The following is a 17,799-nucleotide window of genomic DNA, read 5'->3' as shown; positions in this document are numbered from 1 at the left end:
GAATGACATTTTCAAACACTGTAGCACCTCCAAACCTTGGGGGGAGGAGGGGGGGCTTTTTTTAGAAGACGTGTGTTTTATGGTCTTTCTAAATATGCACTCCTTTTCTTATCAGTTGAAGTAAATTAGAGGACTTTTAAACATTATATGAATAAACACATACTATATGACACCCTGGAATCATCCTCATAATGTCAGGGGTCCTGAATCCACTGACGTCCCACAGCCACAAGTGGACTCAGGACCCTGACAATGTGAGGATGCCCTGGAATCAGAACCCCTACAGTTGGGGTCATGAAATATACGAGGTCCTTATGGCCTTTCTTATCTGCAGGTCTGTAGCTCCCGGTCTAAAAAAAAAATTTGGATAGACAACCTGCATGTAGAACAAAAACAACCCTCAAAATTATCTTAATGGGTGAAAAAATTTCAACTCATAACCAGGCACAAAGAGAAATGATACATAAAAGCAATTTCTCATTTACAGATGTTACTGGTCACATCGATCGTCTCCAAAATTGATAATACAATTATTCATCAAAATAACTGACTTTGCATTTCTCAAAAATTCTTTTTTCACATTTTGGGTGAATTGACTCTGTGAAAAAGTTGGTAAATAATAGCTTATGGTGGAACAATTTGGAATGGATATACCGGTATATTATTTAAGCTGGTAACTTTGGGTTCTGGGTGGAAGTTAAAGTACTTGAGAGGAGGTATAATGTTTTTTAACATTACCTCCTCTAAAGTACTTTTAATCCCACCCAGAACCTGAAGTTAGCAGTTAATTTGTAATAGATCTAGAGATATATTATATAATGTATTTTTTTTTTTTACACATGTACCAGTAAATGATTCCAGAGTGTCTTTTTGATGCTAGAGCCATTATGGTGTCATAATTGATGTCATGAAAATTTTCCCGTAACTTTCCCCTTGAAAGGAATTATACAGAAAATAAAACAGTTTCTTACATTCTTAATCAGATCATGAAAAAGTAATCCTGATACCTAGATTCAATTTGACATATCATTTTAAAGAGGAGGTCAGGAGCTTGTTTGATGCCATTTTTGGAGAGACTGTAGGCATTCTAGATATATTTCAGAAGTTTTATAAAAATGTGGACAAAACTCTGAGATTTGTTCCTGATTTACTTCATATTTTGTAGAAAATGACATTTCAAAACATGATTTTCCATTGTGTTTAACAAAAATTTAAGTCCCGATACACTTTATCAAACAAAGCTATTCTTTTGAAGCATCATTGAAAGAATTAATACCTTGAATTTCATAAACCTGTAGGCACCTTTCATTTACTAGATCTTGGCCTTTAACAAGGAATGAGTAAAATTTGGTTTGGTAGTTACACGTAGCTAAAAATATTACAAAGCGTCAAACAAAATAGACAAACATGAAAAACAGTAGGTGTGTTTAAATAAAACTAGAGATCAAAGCTTCCATTTTAATAATCTAAAACAAATATACTCCATTAAAAAAAATGAAACTGTTTTCAACATTTATGACTCTGAAAGTTTTTCAAGAAGAAACGCTCCTACGAGTCCTATTGCAAGCACTTTTGCAAATTGTTTCATTAATCTTATTTCCATTTTTTCCATTTTCCCCTGGTCTCTTTCATTCATAGCCTTATATAAATCTTCGTTCTTCTTGTGTCTGTCCTTAGCTATCCTCTCCCTTTCTCTTATTTCATCTTTACGTTCCCCATACATGTGTTCTTCAAAAAACCTCCTAATATTTTCTTCATCTTTACGTACCCATTCCTTGAACAGTTCTTCATCTTTCTGATATACTTTTTTGATTTTTTCATGAATTTCTTTATAGCTACGGCGATCAGGGTCTTTCTTGCTACGGCGATCAGGGTCTTTCTTGCTGGTTTTGGCACTCTTGTGTCGAATTTCCTTAAATCTCATGATAAATTTATTGTCATAAGCGTGCCTTCCTTTCTCATTTCCAAGCACTTCGTATGCTTCTGTTAATTCCTGAAACATTCTTTTCGCATTTTCATCCGGGTTCACATCTGGATGGTATAATTTTGATAAATTCAAGTATGCTTCCTTTATTTCTGTCGAAGATGCATCTGACTCCACTTGCAATGTCTTGTAGTGATCTTTCATGCAGATCGTTGAGGTATGTATCAGACAAGTAAAACTCGGACTTACTCGGGAATGCACAAGTTTCGTCCTAACACAGTTTGAAATCATACTTGAAAATAACGAAAAACGACAATTAAGCTACATGACAGACATTTCAGACAACCTTCACGGTGTTTCCATTTTCCTTTTCACCTTACTTTCTTATTGTATAAGCACTCGGCACACCTCGGCCGAATCGTATCTCATCTATAACAAGAGTTTGTGAGACGTGGAATTTAAGAACCAAGTATAATTACCCGAAACTTGCGCAATGTTTAAGAAGTGTGTAATAGTAATGCTTATTGCATTTTACATTTAAAAAATAATAACTAAAAAAAAAACTGCATGAAAAAATAAAATTAATGCATCATTTTGGTACTCGAATTTTTTTGGGGATTAAAAAATTTAAAGAGGCCCATGGACCATATCACTAACATTATCAATGTATTGTAGCTGAAATATTATAGTCCTCTCCGACTTTAAATTACGTTTTCCAAGAAGGCTGAAATATATTCCTTGTACGGATAACTCCCTCTACAGTTTTCAAGATAGAAAGTTGTTCTTTTGCAGATCAATTGTACATATATAAGAGGTGTGCATATTGCTATGATTTTAATTTCAGGTTATTTATGAAAAAAAATACCAGCTGTTGAACTTGGTTATTTAACCCCATTTCTCTGGATATGTAGTGTTCATTAATTCAGGGTTGATGAATGGATTATGGTTACTGTTCAACCAAAAGAAAACCTGGTTTGCTGTCACATTAGTGACAGCTCTTCTTGTGACTTTCCATTGATATTAAGGCCACACCAATAAAATTTCTTGTTTGTCGAACCAAGCACGCTTGTATTTAAATAAAACTATACAATAATATTATTATTTAATTTCCCGCATCCAGGTAATTCTGTTTTATTAAGTAGGGAAAATATAACTGTCCACACAAATTTATTTATGTACCACCTAAAACTATCGCCTAGAAATAAATTTTTTTTTAACTTTACAATCGCTCGCTCGCTTAACGAGGCCGAGTACAGAACGAGTATGCACGCTTTCGCGCAGTGTTTCATTTGTATTGTGACGTCATCTTTTTGCTTGGTTGACGCCATGGCGTGATAGTTTCAACTGCAGATATTCAGCAAAATTTGTTAAAAATAGCTCGTTTGATGGGTAAAATTAATGTTATATTGTGGAATAAACATAACTGTCTCGAAGTATAAGCTATATTTGGGCTCGGGTCGAAAACGTGAAGAGGGTTCAGCAAGCCTAGCCCTTTATCACGTTTTCTTAACCCGCCTGAATATAGCTTATAGTTTAATTTATATATTACAAGACAGTAACCATGTATTTTATATTAATGACCCTTAATATGTGATGTTATATATTTATTTTTTACTTAAATACGTCTGAATGTTTTAATAATACTATAAAGATCACCATTTCCGCCTTTGTCAAATAAAAAATAGCCATTATCTGACAAATCTGGGAAATTGGGCATACAAAAAACAACTTTGTTAAGACCCCTGGAACAAACCAGGAGGTAAAAGGCTTTTTTTATTTGACTATTTGATACCTTTTAGCAATAACTTTAATATGTAGAACAGAAAAAGAAATCCCTAGTGCAGAAGTTTTAAAAAAATGTAAAAAATGTGCAAAATTTATACATTTCAAGCAAAATCCCATAGGGTCCTATGTTAAAAATGAACAAACTTTGAGATGCCCTCCTAAACAAACGGTGTGGTAAATGTCTTATTTTTTTTTATCTTAAAATAATAATTATATCAGTAGAAATTCATGTTAAAAATCTAGGGCAGAACAAATTAGACCCGGCCTCGTTAAACCTTTTTTCACTGGATGTCCGACAAACAAAAAATTATATTGGTGTGGCCTAAGATATCTATGTTGAAATTTTCACATCCTTCTTTCATACTAAATGGGTCAGTTTTACTTATCCCTCATTCAATTACATCATACATATAAGCTGTGTTTAGCACCCTTAAAAATTCCTACATGTACTGTACCTGTATTATCATTAATAACATCCTATTTCTTAACTTGTTACTGTATACAGGGAAGTATTCACCCATTTTATTTTTGCCCCTTTCATCCTCCTTGTAAGTGGGCATATTTAAGACTGGGTAAATTCAAAACAATTTTCAAACAACTGTGTTAATTAAACAGAGTATCTCTTAGTTATTCTCTGACACTGTGTCACCTTTGAAGGTGTAGAAGGGCCAACAAAATTCAACATTCTTAAAATTGAAAATGCATTAGCTACCTATGATAAGCAACCTTAGTGAATATTAAAGGACAGAAAGAGAAACACATTATGTCTTCCCTGCAACACACAAAATGTATATTTATTGCAAACCAAGAAATGTACATCAAACAGAAAGATTCATAACAAAACAACTTAACAATTAGTTGTCTGCTTCCCCCACTCAAATACACACAAGTACAAACAAATGTATGTGTTTGTGGAAGGTGTAGAATAGCCTGGACACCATTATTTATCTATGGAGTCAGGTACATGTACATGAAATTTGAGCCTTCAACTTCTTCTGGGGTAGTCTCAGGTCTTTGGCTTGGGGGGTTCCAAGCAATTACTATCTGGATATTTTTCTTTGAATCTGCTCACAATGTCTGGGTCTTTCAATCTCACTCCTTCTAGCTGGTTACCAAGAGTAATCCTGTAACAGGAATGCAATGTGTTAATGTAGGTAAAATGGAAAACCATTATCAATGTGGCTTGAAATTATGGATTTGAAACCACCAGTAAAAGCAAAAGAAAGCAAAGAAGTCAAATGCATTAATTGTAAGGTAAAATGAAAGAGAGCCAAAGGTAAAGAATTCAGTGAGATTTTTGTGGACTGCTGTAGAGATATCTCTACTGCTTCATCCAGTATTTGGATAAAAACCAGATTGTTAAAAAAGATACACATCTGTAAACTTTATAAAATTACATCATCAGAATTTTGATACATTTTCTCAAATATATCAATATTTGATGTTTTCAATAGCTTAATTTCAATAGATTGCTAAATGGGGTATAGCGTCTGGTCTGCCAGTTTTCAAATGGTCAAAAAATTACTTATGATATGACAACAATTAAGTGAGCTATATCTTGTAAACAGTTTCCTTTTTGTGTTTTTTTTGGTTGTGGAAATTTATTCCAACATCATTACAGTCACAGTGCAAAGATCCTATTAAATGTGTTTGTTTTACAAGGAATTTAGGTACAGTAAAACTTGTTTAGTATGAACATGGATATAGCGAATTCTCGGATAAGGCGAAGTTTATTTAAGTCCCCAATAAAATTCTTTTCAAATCTTTGCAAAATTTTATGGGTAAAACTAATTCCGATATAACGAATTACGGATATAGTGAACTGATTTTGAGTCCCATTGAGTAGAATAATAACGAAATTCAATACTTATATAACGAATTTCTTTAAAATTTAAAAAGTTTGCACTGCCATTTAACATAAAAGTTTGAATGAATTTATTTTCATATTAATTTTTCAATTCACAATCCGCCTATTAAAGGTATCAAATTATTTTTATTTCTTCCTCAATTAATAAAAAATTATAGTCTGGTGAAAGAAAAAATGTATATAGGGAATTCGAAATAATTATTATTAGGAATTTGTTATATGGATATAACGAATTACGGATATAAGTAAATCCATTAGTTCCTAGGACTTCGCTATAACCAAATTTTACTGTACTATGATGCCATTAGTGATTTTTACTGGACAAAAGCAGTACACTTGAAAAAAAAGCTTCCCTTTTATTTCTTCAAAAATGTCTTTCAGTTGAAATATTTTCCAATTAATACTGGTAATGTGCATTATTTATCATAAGACCCAAAACTTTGATTTCTTTTGGAAAATCATTAATACCACTGAAACTTATCTTTGTGTATGGTGGAAAGAAGAACCATAATTAAATGGTTCAACATATATAAAAATAATGAGATTCATTATTTTACATGTGTACTTAGTTCTGCGATACCGCTGTTTTGTATCCATATCAAGATAATATACATGCATGCAAAATCACAAACAACAAAGTTTCAATATACATGTATTTTATATACACGTACAATAGTCTACAACTGTCAGAAAAATAATACCAAGATTTAAATCCGCCATGGGAGCTTCTGGTGATCGTATGCAGATATTAATGATTCTTCTTATTAAATTAGGAATTTAAAGTATTCTAAGTTAAATCAGATCCAATAAGATTGCTCACCAATTGGGTTGAACATTATGGGGACGCCCAAACAGCTCCACCTTCCTAGTCCCTGGGGAAAGCCTTTCTATGATACCATACACCTCATCTGGTTTGTGGCTGGTTGCTCTCACCTGCAAAACCAATACCCCTATGTTATAGTGTGGAAAAATCTCATTTCCAAAATCCATGGATTTTGGATATGTACATGTACATATATATATAAGGCCTAAAAAAAAAAGTTGTGTGTTTAGGGTAATCCGACCTAACCTACAAAAATGCCCCTATCTTACCATTTTTAGATGTCAATTTTTATCTGATTGTGAATTTTACATTATTTCTATAAAAAATCATTTTTTAAATGTGACACAAACAAACATTCTTAGGATTCATGCAGAAAAAAATATGATAAAATAAAAAAAAATCCCTACCTACCTAACCTAATTTTTTCATCAGTGTTACCCTTAACACACAATTTTTTTTTATAGGCCTAACCATTATGATGATTGATTGCTCAGAAAAAACATTCTTTATGTTAAGATAATGTACTGAAGTATTTTACCTCAGCCACCAACACATCACAGTCTAGACCCCTATTGGCTCCCTTGGGATTCCCTTTTACACCAACCTAAACAAAAAAGTAAAACATGCCTGAGAAGAGGTCATGGGAAGTGCTGTACAGGTTGATAAAAGTTCTTTTTTCTTTAAATCAATAGGAAATCTTTCAGTGAAACATTTTCATTGTAGTACATATGTTCATATATCATGTACCATTAACAAAACTCTACTTTTATAGTGTTTAAATACATTAAAAGAAAAATAAACACCAGGAAACATGGAAGAATTACTTGCTAAGTGACCGTGCATGAAGACCTCAATTTTCTTTTACATTATGCTCATTTAACACTTTGAGATTCAATGCATACACAGTACATCTGAATCCAAAAAAATCTGAATCAACAAGGAATCACTGCATGGAATACAACAAGCATTCATTTCAAAGAGTCGTATGTGACATAAGAACAGACCAGACAGTGCTCTTTGCCGTGGTTTAGCCAGTGCCCGGTTCGCCCCGTTCGGATGATTCTCTGCAGTTGATTGGTCTTCACCCAAATCAGCTCATCAATACGCTTGTATCTGTTGATAAATTTATGAAATCAATGTTTTAGTGCATATATCTTATAACCTGTAAGCTTATTTGTTATTTCCTGAAAAACGAATCCAAAATCAATGAATTAGAAGAGTTTTACAAGTATTATATAATGTAAATGGGTTTAAGAATTTTGATAATTCTAATGCTGTCAAACAAATAGGGCCATTAAAGTTTGATTAAATGTACATGTACTCAATGTACATGATTTGTACTATTCATTATTTACTACCAGTACTTTCAAAAGAAAACAATCACAATTTAACTTACCCCCACAGGTCAAGACATTCTCTGCCCAGTTCCATGGCTCTGGAACACAGTAATATAAGGCTTACAATTAATAAGATAATGATGTTTTGCTTGAAAACAAATTTCAGAACTGTACTAAATGGTAGTCGTTCACACTATACATTGAACAAATTTCAGAACAAACAGATACCAGCATTTGACTGGTATTTATATTTCATGAGATATTTATTATCAGAACGGATTTGGTGTGCTTTTTTTGATAGCGTCACAATCAACTCTGTCTGTTACGTCAAGCATAAACAATACACACTCCTGATATTAAAACTTTATGATTGGTCAGCTCGTTTTCTTAGGCGGATCGAGTTAACTATGCTCTCTTACGCAATTCCAGAGCTTGTGGATTTCACAGAATTGCTGACAGAATTGAATGTGACGCTATCGGAAAAAGCACACCAAATCCGTTTTAATAATAATAATACCTATGTAATATTGTTTACGCAATAACGTTAACAAACCTTCCTGTAACCCAGAGGAATATAAATCCATCGTCTTGAAGGACTGGAACATCTAGTTTTCTCATTTCATCGTCTTGCATGGTTCCGTAGGGAAGTTCCATGTGGATATCCCACGGAGGGTCTGCCATGACTACTGCACACTTCCCCAGGGTCGACATGTCAAAGTTTCTTAGGTCACATTGTACCCACTACAATATCAAAATAGAAACACTGATAAATTCTTAACTCTGCCTACCACAATCTGATTGCACAAGACTCTGACAGTCAAAACAATTTCTCATATCTGTTTCTGGATTTACTGCATCTTTTAAATGCTTGCAAGTTTGTGGGGTTTTTTTATACACAGAAGAAAAATTCTTATATTCAACTTGTTGACCATTACATTTATGCTTCAACACACCCATTATTGCTTTACAGATTGCAACAATTACATTATATTATACAAAGCCATTTTATTACAATGACACATTTCCCACAACTCAATATTAAACCAAGACTAGATAGTCAACAAATTACGGTACCATAAGATCTACCGTACAATTTTAGACAAGAGTTTCTTAAGCCATAAAACTATTACAATGTATCATAAAAGAAAAAAAGTACTCCAAACACATGTATTTCAACTTTAAAATCTCATTAGTTTTTTATAAATTTATTCAGAGCTTTCCATATTAAGGAAATTAATATATATTCTACATGGTAGCTGCAGGACTGTAGCTCCCGGTCTGAAAAAATTCGGATGGACGACCTGGGAGCTACAGTGCCTCCCATAGTAAAAAACTGCAATTTACGGCGCACAAAAAAATGCGCTAGTTTTGGACTGATTAATCTCATTTACGAACACATTCTGTTCAAATATTTGATCCCAAAAAATTCCTCGGACATTTTACTACAGATATCGTCACTTCACTTACTTCTGATAGTCTTTTAAACACCATCACCAGCCCTGTGAATTGAAGTGGTGCAAGTTTGTTTACATTTAAAAATGGCGACTCTCGATCTCGACGTAAATGAACATACTTTATTTTCCGAGGTCGGTTATCATGTTAAGAGAAAATCTGAGACAAGTTAAGTGACGATGTCAGTAGTAAATTTGCTGAAGAATTTAATGGTACTAATTTTTGTTACAGAATTTGTGTGAAAATAAGGTTAATAAGTCCAAAACTAGCGCAATTTTTTGTGCGCCGTAAATTGCAGTTTTTTACTATGGGAGGCACTGTAGCTCCCAGGTCGTCCATCCGAATTTTTTCAGACCGGGAGCTACAGTCCTGCAGCTATTCTACATGGCTACCACATCCAGCCTTCTTTGTTGTCAAACAAAGAATATGAGTTACCTGGGGAGGAAACATGTGGACTTCTCCCTCATTGCTTTTATCCAGAGCAGACTTTGCCAGCAAGGCTTCTTTCTTCATACCCGCTGTTTCATTTTTGGCTGGGTAGTCAATTTCATAGTGAACGTACTGAAATAACCATTATAGTACATATACAACTTTATTAATCAACAGCTGCAAGGTGAAACAATTATAAAGAATTCAATTAAAGAACCATAAATACACACCAGTAACTCAAAATTCTATTCATGTTTAAAGATTACAAAAATTTATCTAAAGATTTTTAGACTGATATGAAACAAACCTTGCATGTATCCATGTGAAAACATGTATTTAGAAATGAACAGTCTCCAAGGGATTCTACAAACCAGAATTCAGATAATATGATAACTGTATTTACTATTTAAAAATTCATACAGTACTGCACAAAAACAATGGCATTGTTAAAAGAAGTACAATCATACAATCCTACCATCTGTGTGTTTATGGATGATTTTTCTAAAATGAAGTCGTTCACATTTCTCTTTAGATTCATTTAATTTCTGACACTCTTCTTTGGTTCCATACTGGCAGAACTCTTGCAATGCAACACCTACAACAAATTCAAAACAGCATACATGTACATGTATGATAAATGTCAATATAAGTACAGTAAACACAGTTATAGCGAACATGCTTATAAGGAATTGAGGCTTACAGCGAAGTAATTTGTATTCCCCGTGACTTTATTAGATGTTGTAAACTTAATGGATATAATGAATTACGCTTATAACGAAGCAAAATTGCCTGTCCTTGGCACTTCGTTATAAGCGTGTTTTACTGTACAATGTTTGCAATAAATATTTTCTTGGGCATACATGGCATATCTGCATGTGAATGATAACAAAAGACCTCAACAATTTTTGGGACAAAAATAACTCACCTCCTTGAGATTTGAATCTTGATACCAAAATTTGTTCCTTCAAAGAAAAAATTTGAAATGTTAAGACTAATCAAATACACATGAACTTTGTACAATCATAGTAATATATAAACACAGAAATCAAAGGACTGCAAACGATAGCATTGTCTAGCCGCCCAACTAAAAGTCATTTTTTGATAATTGTCTAATTAAATTTATTTTTAATCATAATGTAAACATTAATGTATATTTTCATTAAATGTAAATGATCTGTTCAAACAAAGAGAGATAACAATGTATTTTGGGTTAAAATAGCTCATTTCATAATAGAAACTAACAGAAAACGGATTTTTTTTTTTTATAAAACATCTTCATCTCAAAATATAATTAACAAATATAAATTAAATGAAAATTTACTTTAATATCCAACGTAAACATGTGGTTATTAAATTTTTATGCACATATGGGCCGCTAAATAATATTTTCCTCACTCATAGAGACCGATTTCAATGAAATTTTTTTAAGACCCAGCGCTAGAAAAACTTTTGTTTAAAAATTAATAATTTGATTACAAATTTTATTTTGATATAAATTGATTAAGATTTGATTATACTTTCTAGTAGAAAACTTTTTGAATATCTGACAGAAATTCCGTATTATCTGGATGTAAAATGTAGGCGGGAAACGGGCGTTAGCATTCGCAGTTCTTAATATAAGGAGAAGAATGCAAATTATTAATAGTTATTTTAGACTAATATTCATTCAGAAGCTAGACATTCCCAAATTTTGTCAAAACCAAGTTTGTTAGTAACAAGGATTTGTACAAAAGGAAGTTACATGTTTGGAAAGACTTTACGGTGCACATGTACCTTTGCAGTAGGGTGTGTAAGTAGCTGCTGAATTTCTTCATTGACTTGTTTGCTGACTCTTTCCTTGGCTGATTGCATGGAGAGTAAACTCTGTCAATATTAAATACATTCACAATCATGTACCGGTTTAATGATTTTCATAGTTACACTGCTTTACATAGAAATCATGTACATAAAGATTTTGTTCAAATGACCAGTGTATGAGTTATGCAACTGTACATAAGCTTATGAGGAGGAATGACAAAATACCTGCATTTCACAATAAGAATATCCCGGTATATTGTATATGGTTATCATTGTTATGGGGTAGGGATTTCAATTGCTTTCAAAATATTTAATTATTTCCGGTTACCAAGGGGTGGGGATCTGGTGACCCCAAGTTCCCATGACCTTTGCATCATTTGATGGGCCATGACATTGGAACAAAGATATATATACAGTTTATGGATGGGAATCTTAACGTTGTTGATTAATTTTGGTTCCTGAGGTGAGGGCATGTTGTCTAAGAAATCATCCGAAAAATACGGTAATTCCAAGGGTTCATGAGAGGGTTTGACACTAAGGCATGTCTGACCGACTTTGTCTAGTAAACGATAGGTCCGGTCGGGGTAAAATGTCTGTGTACTAGCCCGACTAGTCGTGTGAAAAAAAAGTGTGCCCATAATTTTTCTGTAATATTCATATTGATAGAAGTAAAAACACTTTTTCATAACAGGCATAAATTCTACAAACCGTAATTTAAGTACAACCCAATGACTAACCTAGAGGATGAAGTGGGGGAAATACTCACTTTTTGATCGGTAACTTCGTCGTAATTTCCTCCAAACCAAAAGTTAAATCGCCCTCTACACGGAGTTCATAATAGTGTAAATTAACCCCAAGGGCAATAAAATGATAATTATTTAATTCTAAAGACGTCTTCACAAACTCAGTTTACCCTCTTGTGATTAATTAATTGAGTCTGTCTTATCTTATTATTAGTACATTTTGAATAAATCAAAATCTTAAATAGTGTTTGAATGATTCATTATTGGTAAAGATAAACCAATACAATTAAACAGAAACAGGTATTTAATATTTTATGTTTGTCATTACTTTTAATTTATTCTAGTAGTAAAAGAGTCAGGGCTAGTTAAAAATTGCTGAGGTAGCACCACTGGTCTAGTAATTAAAAAAATTAATGTCAAACCCTGCATGACCTACATATCAACTGATCACAATGCATCGTGCAGAGTTGGGGTCAATTACTTTGAAAAGTAATTAATTACTTTCAAATACATTGCCAATTTTATCAATTACTTGCAATTACAATTACATTGATTTTTTAAAATGTAATTAATTACTCTCAATTACTTTGATAAATGTAATTAATTACATTTCAATTACTTTAGTTTTATTTTTTTTAATCTTGAGAACATATATTAACGACATAAAGATATACAGGGATTTATGTACGGTTATTTTTTTTTAAAGGTTGTATAGTTCAGTTCAGATCAGATTTCTTGAAAATTTTCTTTAACATTAAATTCATTAAGTACCATTGAGTTCATTTTTGGTTCAGAATAATATTTTCTCTATAGTGAATTAATTTTTATTCACATATTAAAACTATGTTTATTGAGAAAGTACAACTTTTGGCATTACAGCATATCAGTATATAAATAATAATTGCTATAATTCACAAGAATGAGATATTTTGATTCCCTTGAGTCTAAAATCAATTGGGGTTCTTGGGTATTGGAGGAGTTCACACCTCCACAAAATTAGATCTTTACCTATTTCTCTGGGCAGTGTGTCATACTGTATAAACATATGAAACATTATGGGACATTTAATTATTGTATAAACAAAAGTCCATGCCAAACATGTATAAAATCTATTTATCATTATAAGATACCTTTATTATATCTTAAACTTGGAGAAAAGTAATTGAGATGTAATTGAAAAGTAATTGAAAATACACAATATTTTTGGAATGTATTTAAATACATTCAATTACTTGTAATTGAAGACAGGCTCAATTACCAATTACTTTCAATTACTTTGAAAAATGTAATTAATTACACTCAATTACAAATACTTTTTTCAATTACCCCATCCCTGGCATCGTGACACAAAGAACAAGAATGCCAGGGACAAGGTTCAAGGTAACACATCAAATTTTGCCTGTGGTCCGATATACATTGCTTTTAAAGATCCCAAGTCAATATTTTTGATAATTTTTTACACTAAAACCACTTCCCAGTACAATATAATTTAAAATTTGTTTCAGTATTGAATTTTAGATCCCACATCCCTAACCAAAAATAAAATACCAAAAAACATGGTCACCCCCAAAAATACAAAGTTGCACAAAAGAAATAAGGTTCTTTCAACTCCTAGAGTTTTGTATTATTTTAAACAGCCATTTTTGAGAAACTATACCTAGAAAATCAAAATGTCTAAAGAAATCTGTTTTGGAGACTTTAAAAGAGCTACATGTAGCATTGTTATATTGTACCTCAATGTCATCAATCCCTCCCTCGGCACCCTGTTGTTTGGACTGCTTGTGTGGTGGTTCATTCTCTGAATCTTCCTCTCTGTTTTCAAAAAAACAACCCATCAACCAATAATACAGTGAAAACGTTTCAGATGTGGTAAAATTTGCATTTATAAATAAATACAATGTACGTACTCAAAGTTTGACCTACATATAGTTAAATCAGTTTGGAATGCATTATTAAAACATTCGATATAATTCTTTTGGCATATCTTCAAAAGCAGCCCTGTGGCAGCATGACATTGCTGAGAAGAGTCTGAGAGTTAATACTAGATGCAGATCCGCAGCTCACTAGTCTTAGAGCTACGGTGCCACCCATTGAAAAGTGTGTATATTTATTTTAAAAAAGTGTCCTGTTTCTTGATTTATTTCTCTATATATTTAAGCTGCAATCCCAAAATATCACTAATAATGGGTGGCACTGTAGCTCTCTGGTCATCTATCCCAAAGAGCTACAAATCTGCAGCTTCTATTTTGGTGTACATACATGTATCACTAAAAAGATAAATAATAATCGAGGTGATTTCTCAGTCACTTACTCTTCTCTTTTTCTTTTCTTTGATTTTGGGTCTTTAATCACAGCTAAAAGCTACAAATACAACAAGGCAATAAAAAGTGATTACTGTAGAAGCAGAAATATTCGTTGAGGATTTAATTTCGTTATTTTCGTTGGCAGTATAAATCAACGAAATTAAATCCATGACGAATTTTTAACCAAAGTATTAATGAATACAAAAAGATAAAAATATAACGAAATTAAATGCCAACGGAATTTTATTTGGTTAAAAAAACACGAAATTTTGACCCAACGAAAATATGTGTTTCTACAGTATATCAAAATACATTACATATTGTATTATAATAATAATAATAATAATAATAATAATATAATAACAATATAATAATAATATAATATTATATTATATTATTATTGTATTATATGACAAAATGTATACACAAAATTGTGTACCTCTCATTTATTAATAAATCTTTTGGTCCTATTGTCAAGTGGACTTATTACATAGATAGTCAGTTACACTACTACATGTGTACATGAACATGTAGTATGCTGTAAAAGTAGTTATTTACATGTGGGGAAAATTTACACAAGTTACGCAGTAAGCTTACAACTGCATAATACCCCCATGCATATAATAAAATAATCAAAAATTTAGAATGGTAAATCATTCAACCTGGTATTTACCAACCACGCCGTAGCGTATTGTTTGACCATAGAAAACGCGTACTTAACCACCAGCTTAAAGTCATTATAATACAGATAAAGATTTAAAGTAAACCCTTAATTTATTAGAAAGTTATTGCATATTATTTATATGTAATATTTTTAATCTTACCTTTGTCAGATCTAGGTCTTGTACAACATATTTACTTTTTCCAGAGGAAGGATTCTCTTCAGTGATAATGCTGCATAAAACAAATACTGACTTTGTGAATACTAGGAGAAGGTTTCTCTGTTACAAAGACTTAAATTTGTTATTCACAATGTATTTATCAAATTGTTACTCTAGCTAAGAAATGAAATAAATAAATTCTTACCCATTAATTTTGTTAGCAAATGTCAATCTTGCATTATATATACTTTAATTTATATAATTCACAGAAATGTAAACACATACTTTGATATGCAAGTAATCTTTAATTCATCATATATAATACATTGTAATAGTTATATTCATCCAAACCTTATTAGCTGCTGAGAAGCAAAGTTCTGTAGTAAGATCTCAATGGAAGCCAAAGTGATGCCTCTTCCCAGAGCCTTTGTGGTATGGTCTGCAATGACAGCTGCATTACAGGGGATGTCAAGATTAATATCACATAGTACCATCAGAACCTTCTTTTCAACCTCTGGGTCTACTTTGACCGGTTCCTGGCTGTCTTTCACTATGTCTGGTGTGACTGAGACTGTTGCTACCTTTGGTGTGGGAGCAGAGCATGTACTGGCTGTGGTTGTTTCTGGCTTACTATCAGTTTTTGGACCATCTTTACAAAATAACATCATTAATAAAATAAAAAACAAAAGGACAAAAGACACTTATCAAAATGAAATCATCTGTTAAATACTCAAAATATATTTTCAACTAACATTTAACAAGATAATTTTAAAATTGAGTGCTTCAGATATTATCTGATTGTAAGATACCGTACTCATGTTATTAACTGCAGGATCAATCAATCTATTATCTATAGTCTGTTCTAAGTTATTGTTTCCATCACATTTGGACGTTTTTAAAATAAAATTACATATACCTGTGAAAAAAGTACAACTGATATTGACAAAAGGGAAAATATCCTAGATATCATCATTGACACATTATTAATGTTCACTGGGAAAAATTCACAGGAACAAAAACAGAAACTTATAATGGAAAATGTTTACTTCCTTTCTCCAAAGCACTTGGAATAAAAATGTACCTCGCACAATTTTTCAACATTATCATCTGGGTACTTTCATGAATTTGCATAGAAAGAATAATCTTACCGTGACCAGGCTACACTCAGGTCACAGTAAGAATTTGTCCCATATACTTGCAATGTAGCAGCTGCGGATCAGCTTTGCGTCGATTTTAAGTCTGTTAAAAATAATCTGCAGGGGAAAAACACTTTTTTATACATTACAAACCTTTTTGAACATGCATATGTAGTTAAGTCCACAAAATATTCATGTAATGTGTCTTACCGAGACATTTTGTTAAAATACACGTTTGAATTTGCCTGCCATTTTGTCTGAAATCGCACTCGGAATGTCTCGGATTTTTTTCATTAACATGGCGACCATAAACAGCGAATTTTGAAACACGATGTTAAAAGTGGCAATGATTTCTTTGCAAATACAGTTAATGTGGTAATAAGGGATTATAAAAGAGAAACATTGAAGGCATTTGAGACCAATAATATGAAAATTTAGGCAAGATACAGTGCGATGTAATTTTTTTATTTGCTACAAAGCGAGTATATGGGACGAATTCTATCGTTAAACCGGGTCCGTAGGAAATCTGTCATTTTAACGATAGAACATTCTATCTAGAATTTGCAATGCAAAATCTCAAATATCTTTGCTAGCCAAGGGTTAACGATCCACTCTGCTCCACTTCAAGTAGTAGAGAAGCAGTGTGGATTGTAGTAGTATAGGAGCATAAACCCTTGGCTTGCAAAGATGAATCTCCGAAGACTTTTTATTTTTGGTTCGTATATGAAGCGGTGGAGGGAGTGTTTCAACTTTAAAACAGATAATCTGGACTTTTTTCATTTTAGTCGATCGTAGTTTGGGTACAAACGTATTTATGATTATCAAAATAAAGTGGTGGAAGCAAAAACTTGGTACAGTGTTTAGCCTATTTATATTAAATGTTAACTATTGACAGTAGAATATATAATTCAAAATTATATGTCATCACATTATTGTCATGCAATTACCCTTACAATGCATTCGGTTACGTGCATAGTATACAACATTGTACTGTTAATACACGATAAGATTGATTTATTAGTGACAACCAGAAAGTATTTCATAAATGAAAGGTGTGCATATTTTCACAACATACCCGAGACAGACGGTTGTGATTTAGAAACTGATTTTGATATTTCTGCTTCTAAACCTTCTCTCTCCTTTTTCCTCTGAAGCATACGCGCTCGCATGCCACTAATCGACATTGTGGTTACTTTCAATGCTCGTCTACAACATTCAATAAGTAAATCAAGATTTTTAAGCGTTTTGAAGACTAGACGCTGTCAGTTCTGTATAAAAAGAAAATATATTGAAGGGTAAATTCCGGATTACAAAAGCAAAATATTTTTAAAATTGATGTTTTAAAAACTTTTCTTTTTTGCTAAATATTTTAGAGGGTAATG

General features: G+C 32.3%; 2 protein-coding genes across 2 annotated transcripts; both read right to left on the bottom strand.

Moving 5' to 3' along the window:
• Nucleotides 1-194: 194 nt before the first annotated feature.
• LOC105329076 (uncharacterized) lies at nt 195-2,128 on the bottom strand. Its single transcript, XM_011430231.4, has 2 exons — nt 1,553-2,128; nt 195-350 (listed from the first exon to the last, which is right to left on the bottom strand). Exons 1-2 carry the CDS (start codon nt 2,126-2,128, stop codon nt 195-197), a joined length of 732 nt encoding a protein of 243 aa, XP_011428533.3.
• Nucleotides 1,445-17,665, bottom strand: LOC105329074 (N6-adenosine-methyltransferase subunit METTL3). Its single transcript, XM_011430230.4, has 16 exons — nt 17,493-17,665; nt 15,633-15,930; nt 15,285-15,354; nt 14,469-14,518; nt 13,891-13,969; nt 11,391-11,480; nt 10,543-10,579; nt 10,093-10,212; nt 9,925-9,980; nt 9,624-9,749; nt 8,290-8,477; nt 7,796-7,834; nt 7,404-7,512; nt 6,938-7,003; nt 6,397-6,509; nt 1,445-4,833 (listed from the first exon to the last, which is right to left on the bottom strand). The coding sequence occupies exons 1-16, from the start codon at nt 17,599-17,601 to the stop codon at nt 4,716-4,718; spliced, it is 1,668 nt and encodes a 555-aa protein (XP_011428532.3). The 5' UTR covers nt 17,602-17,665; the 3' UTR covers nt 1,445-4,715.
• Between the last annotated feature and the right edge of the window lie 134 nt (nt 17,666-17,799).

This window comes from Magallana gigas, chromosome 3, assembly GCF_963853765.1.
Source record: "Magallana gigas chromosome 3, xbMagGiga1.1, whole genome shotgun sequence".
NCBI classification, from domain to species: domain Eukaryota; kingdom Metazoa; phylum Mollusca; class Bivalvia; order Ostreida; family Ostreidae; genus Magallana; species Magallana gigas.
Note: the sequence above shows the minus strand (reverse complement) of the source record. Positions and strands in the feature narration are given on the sequence as shown.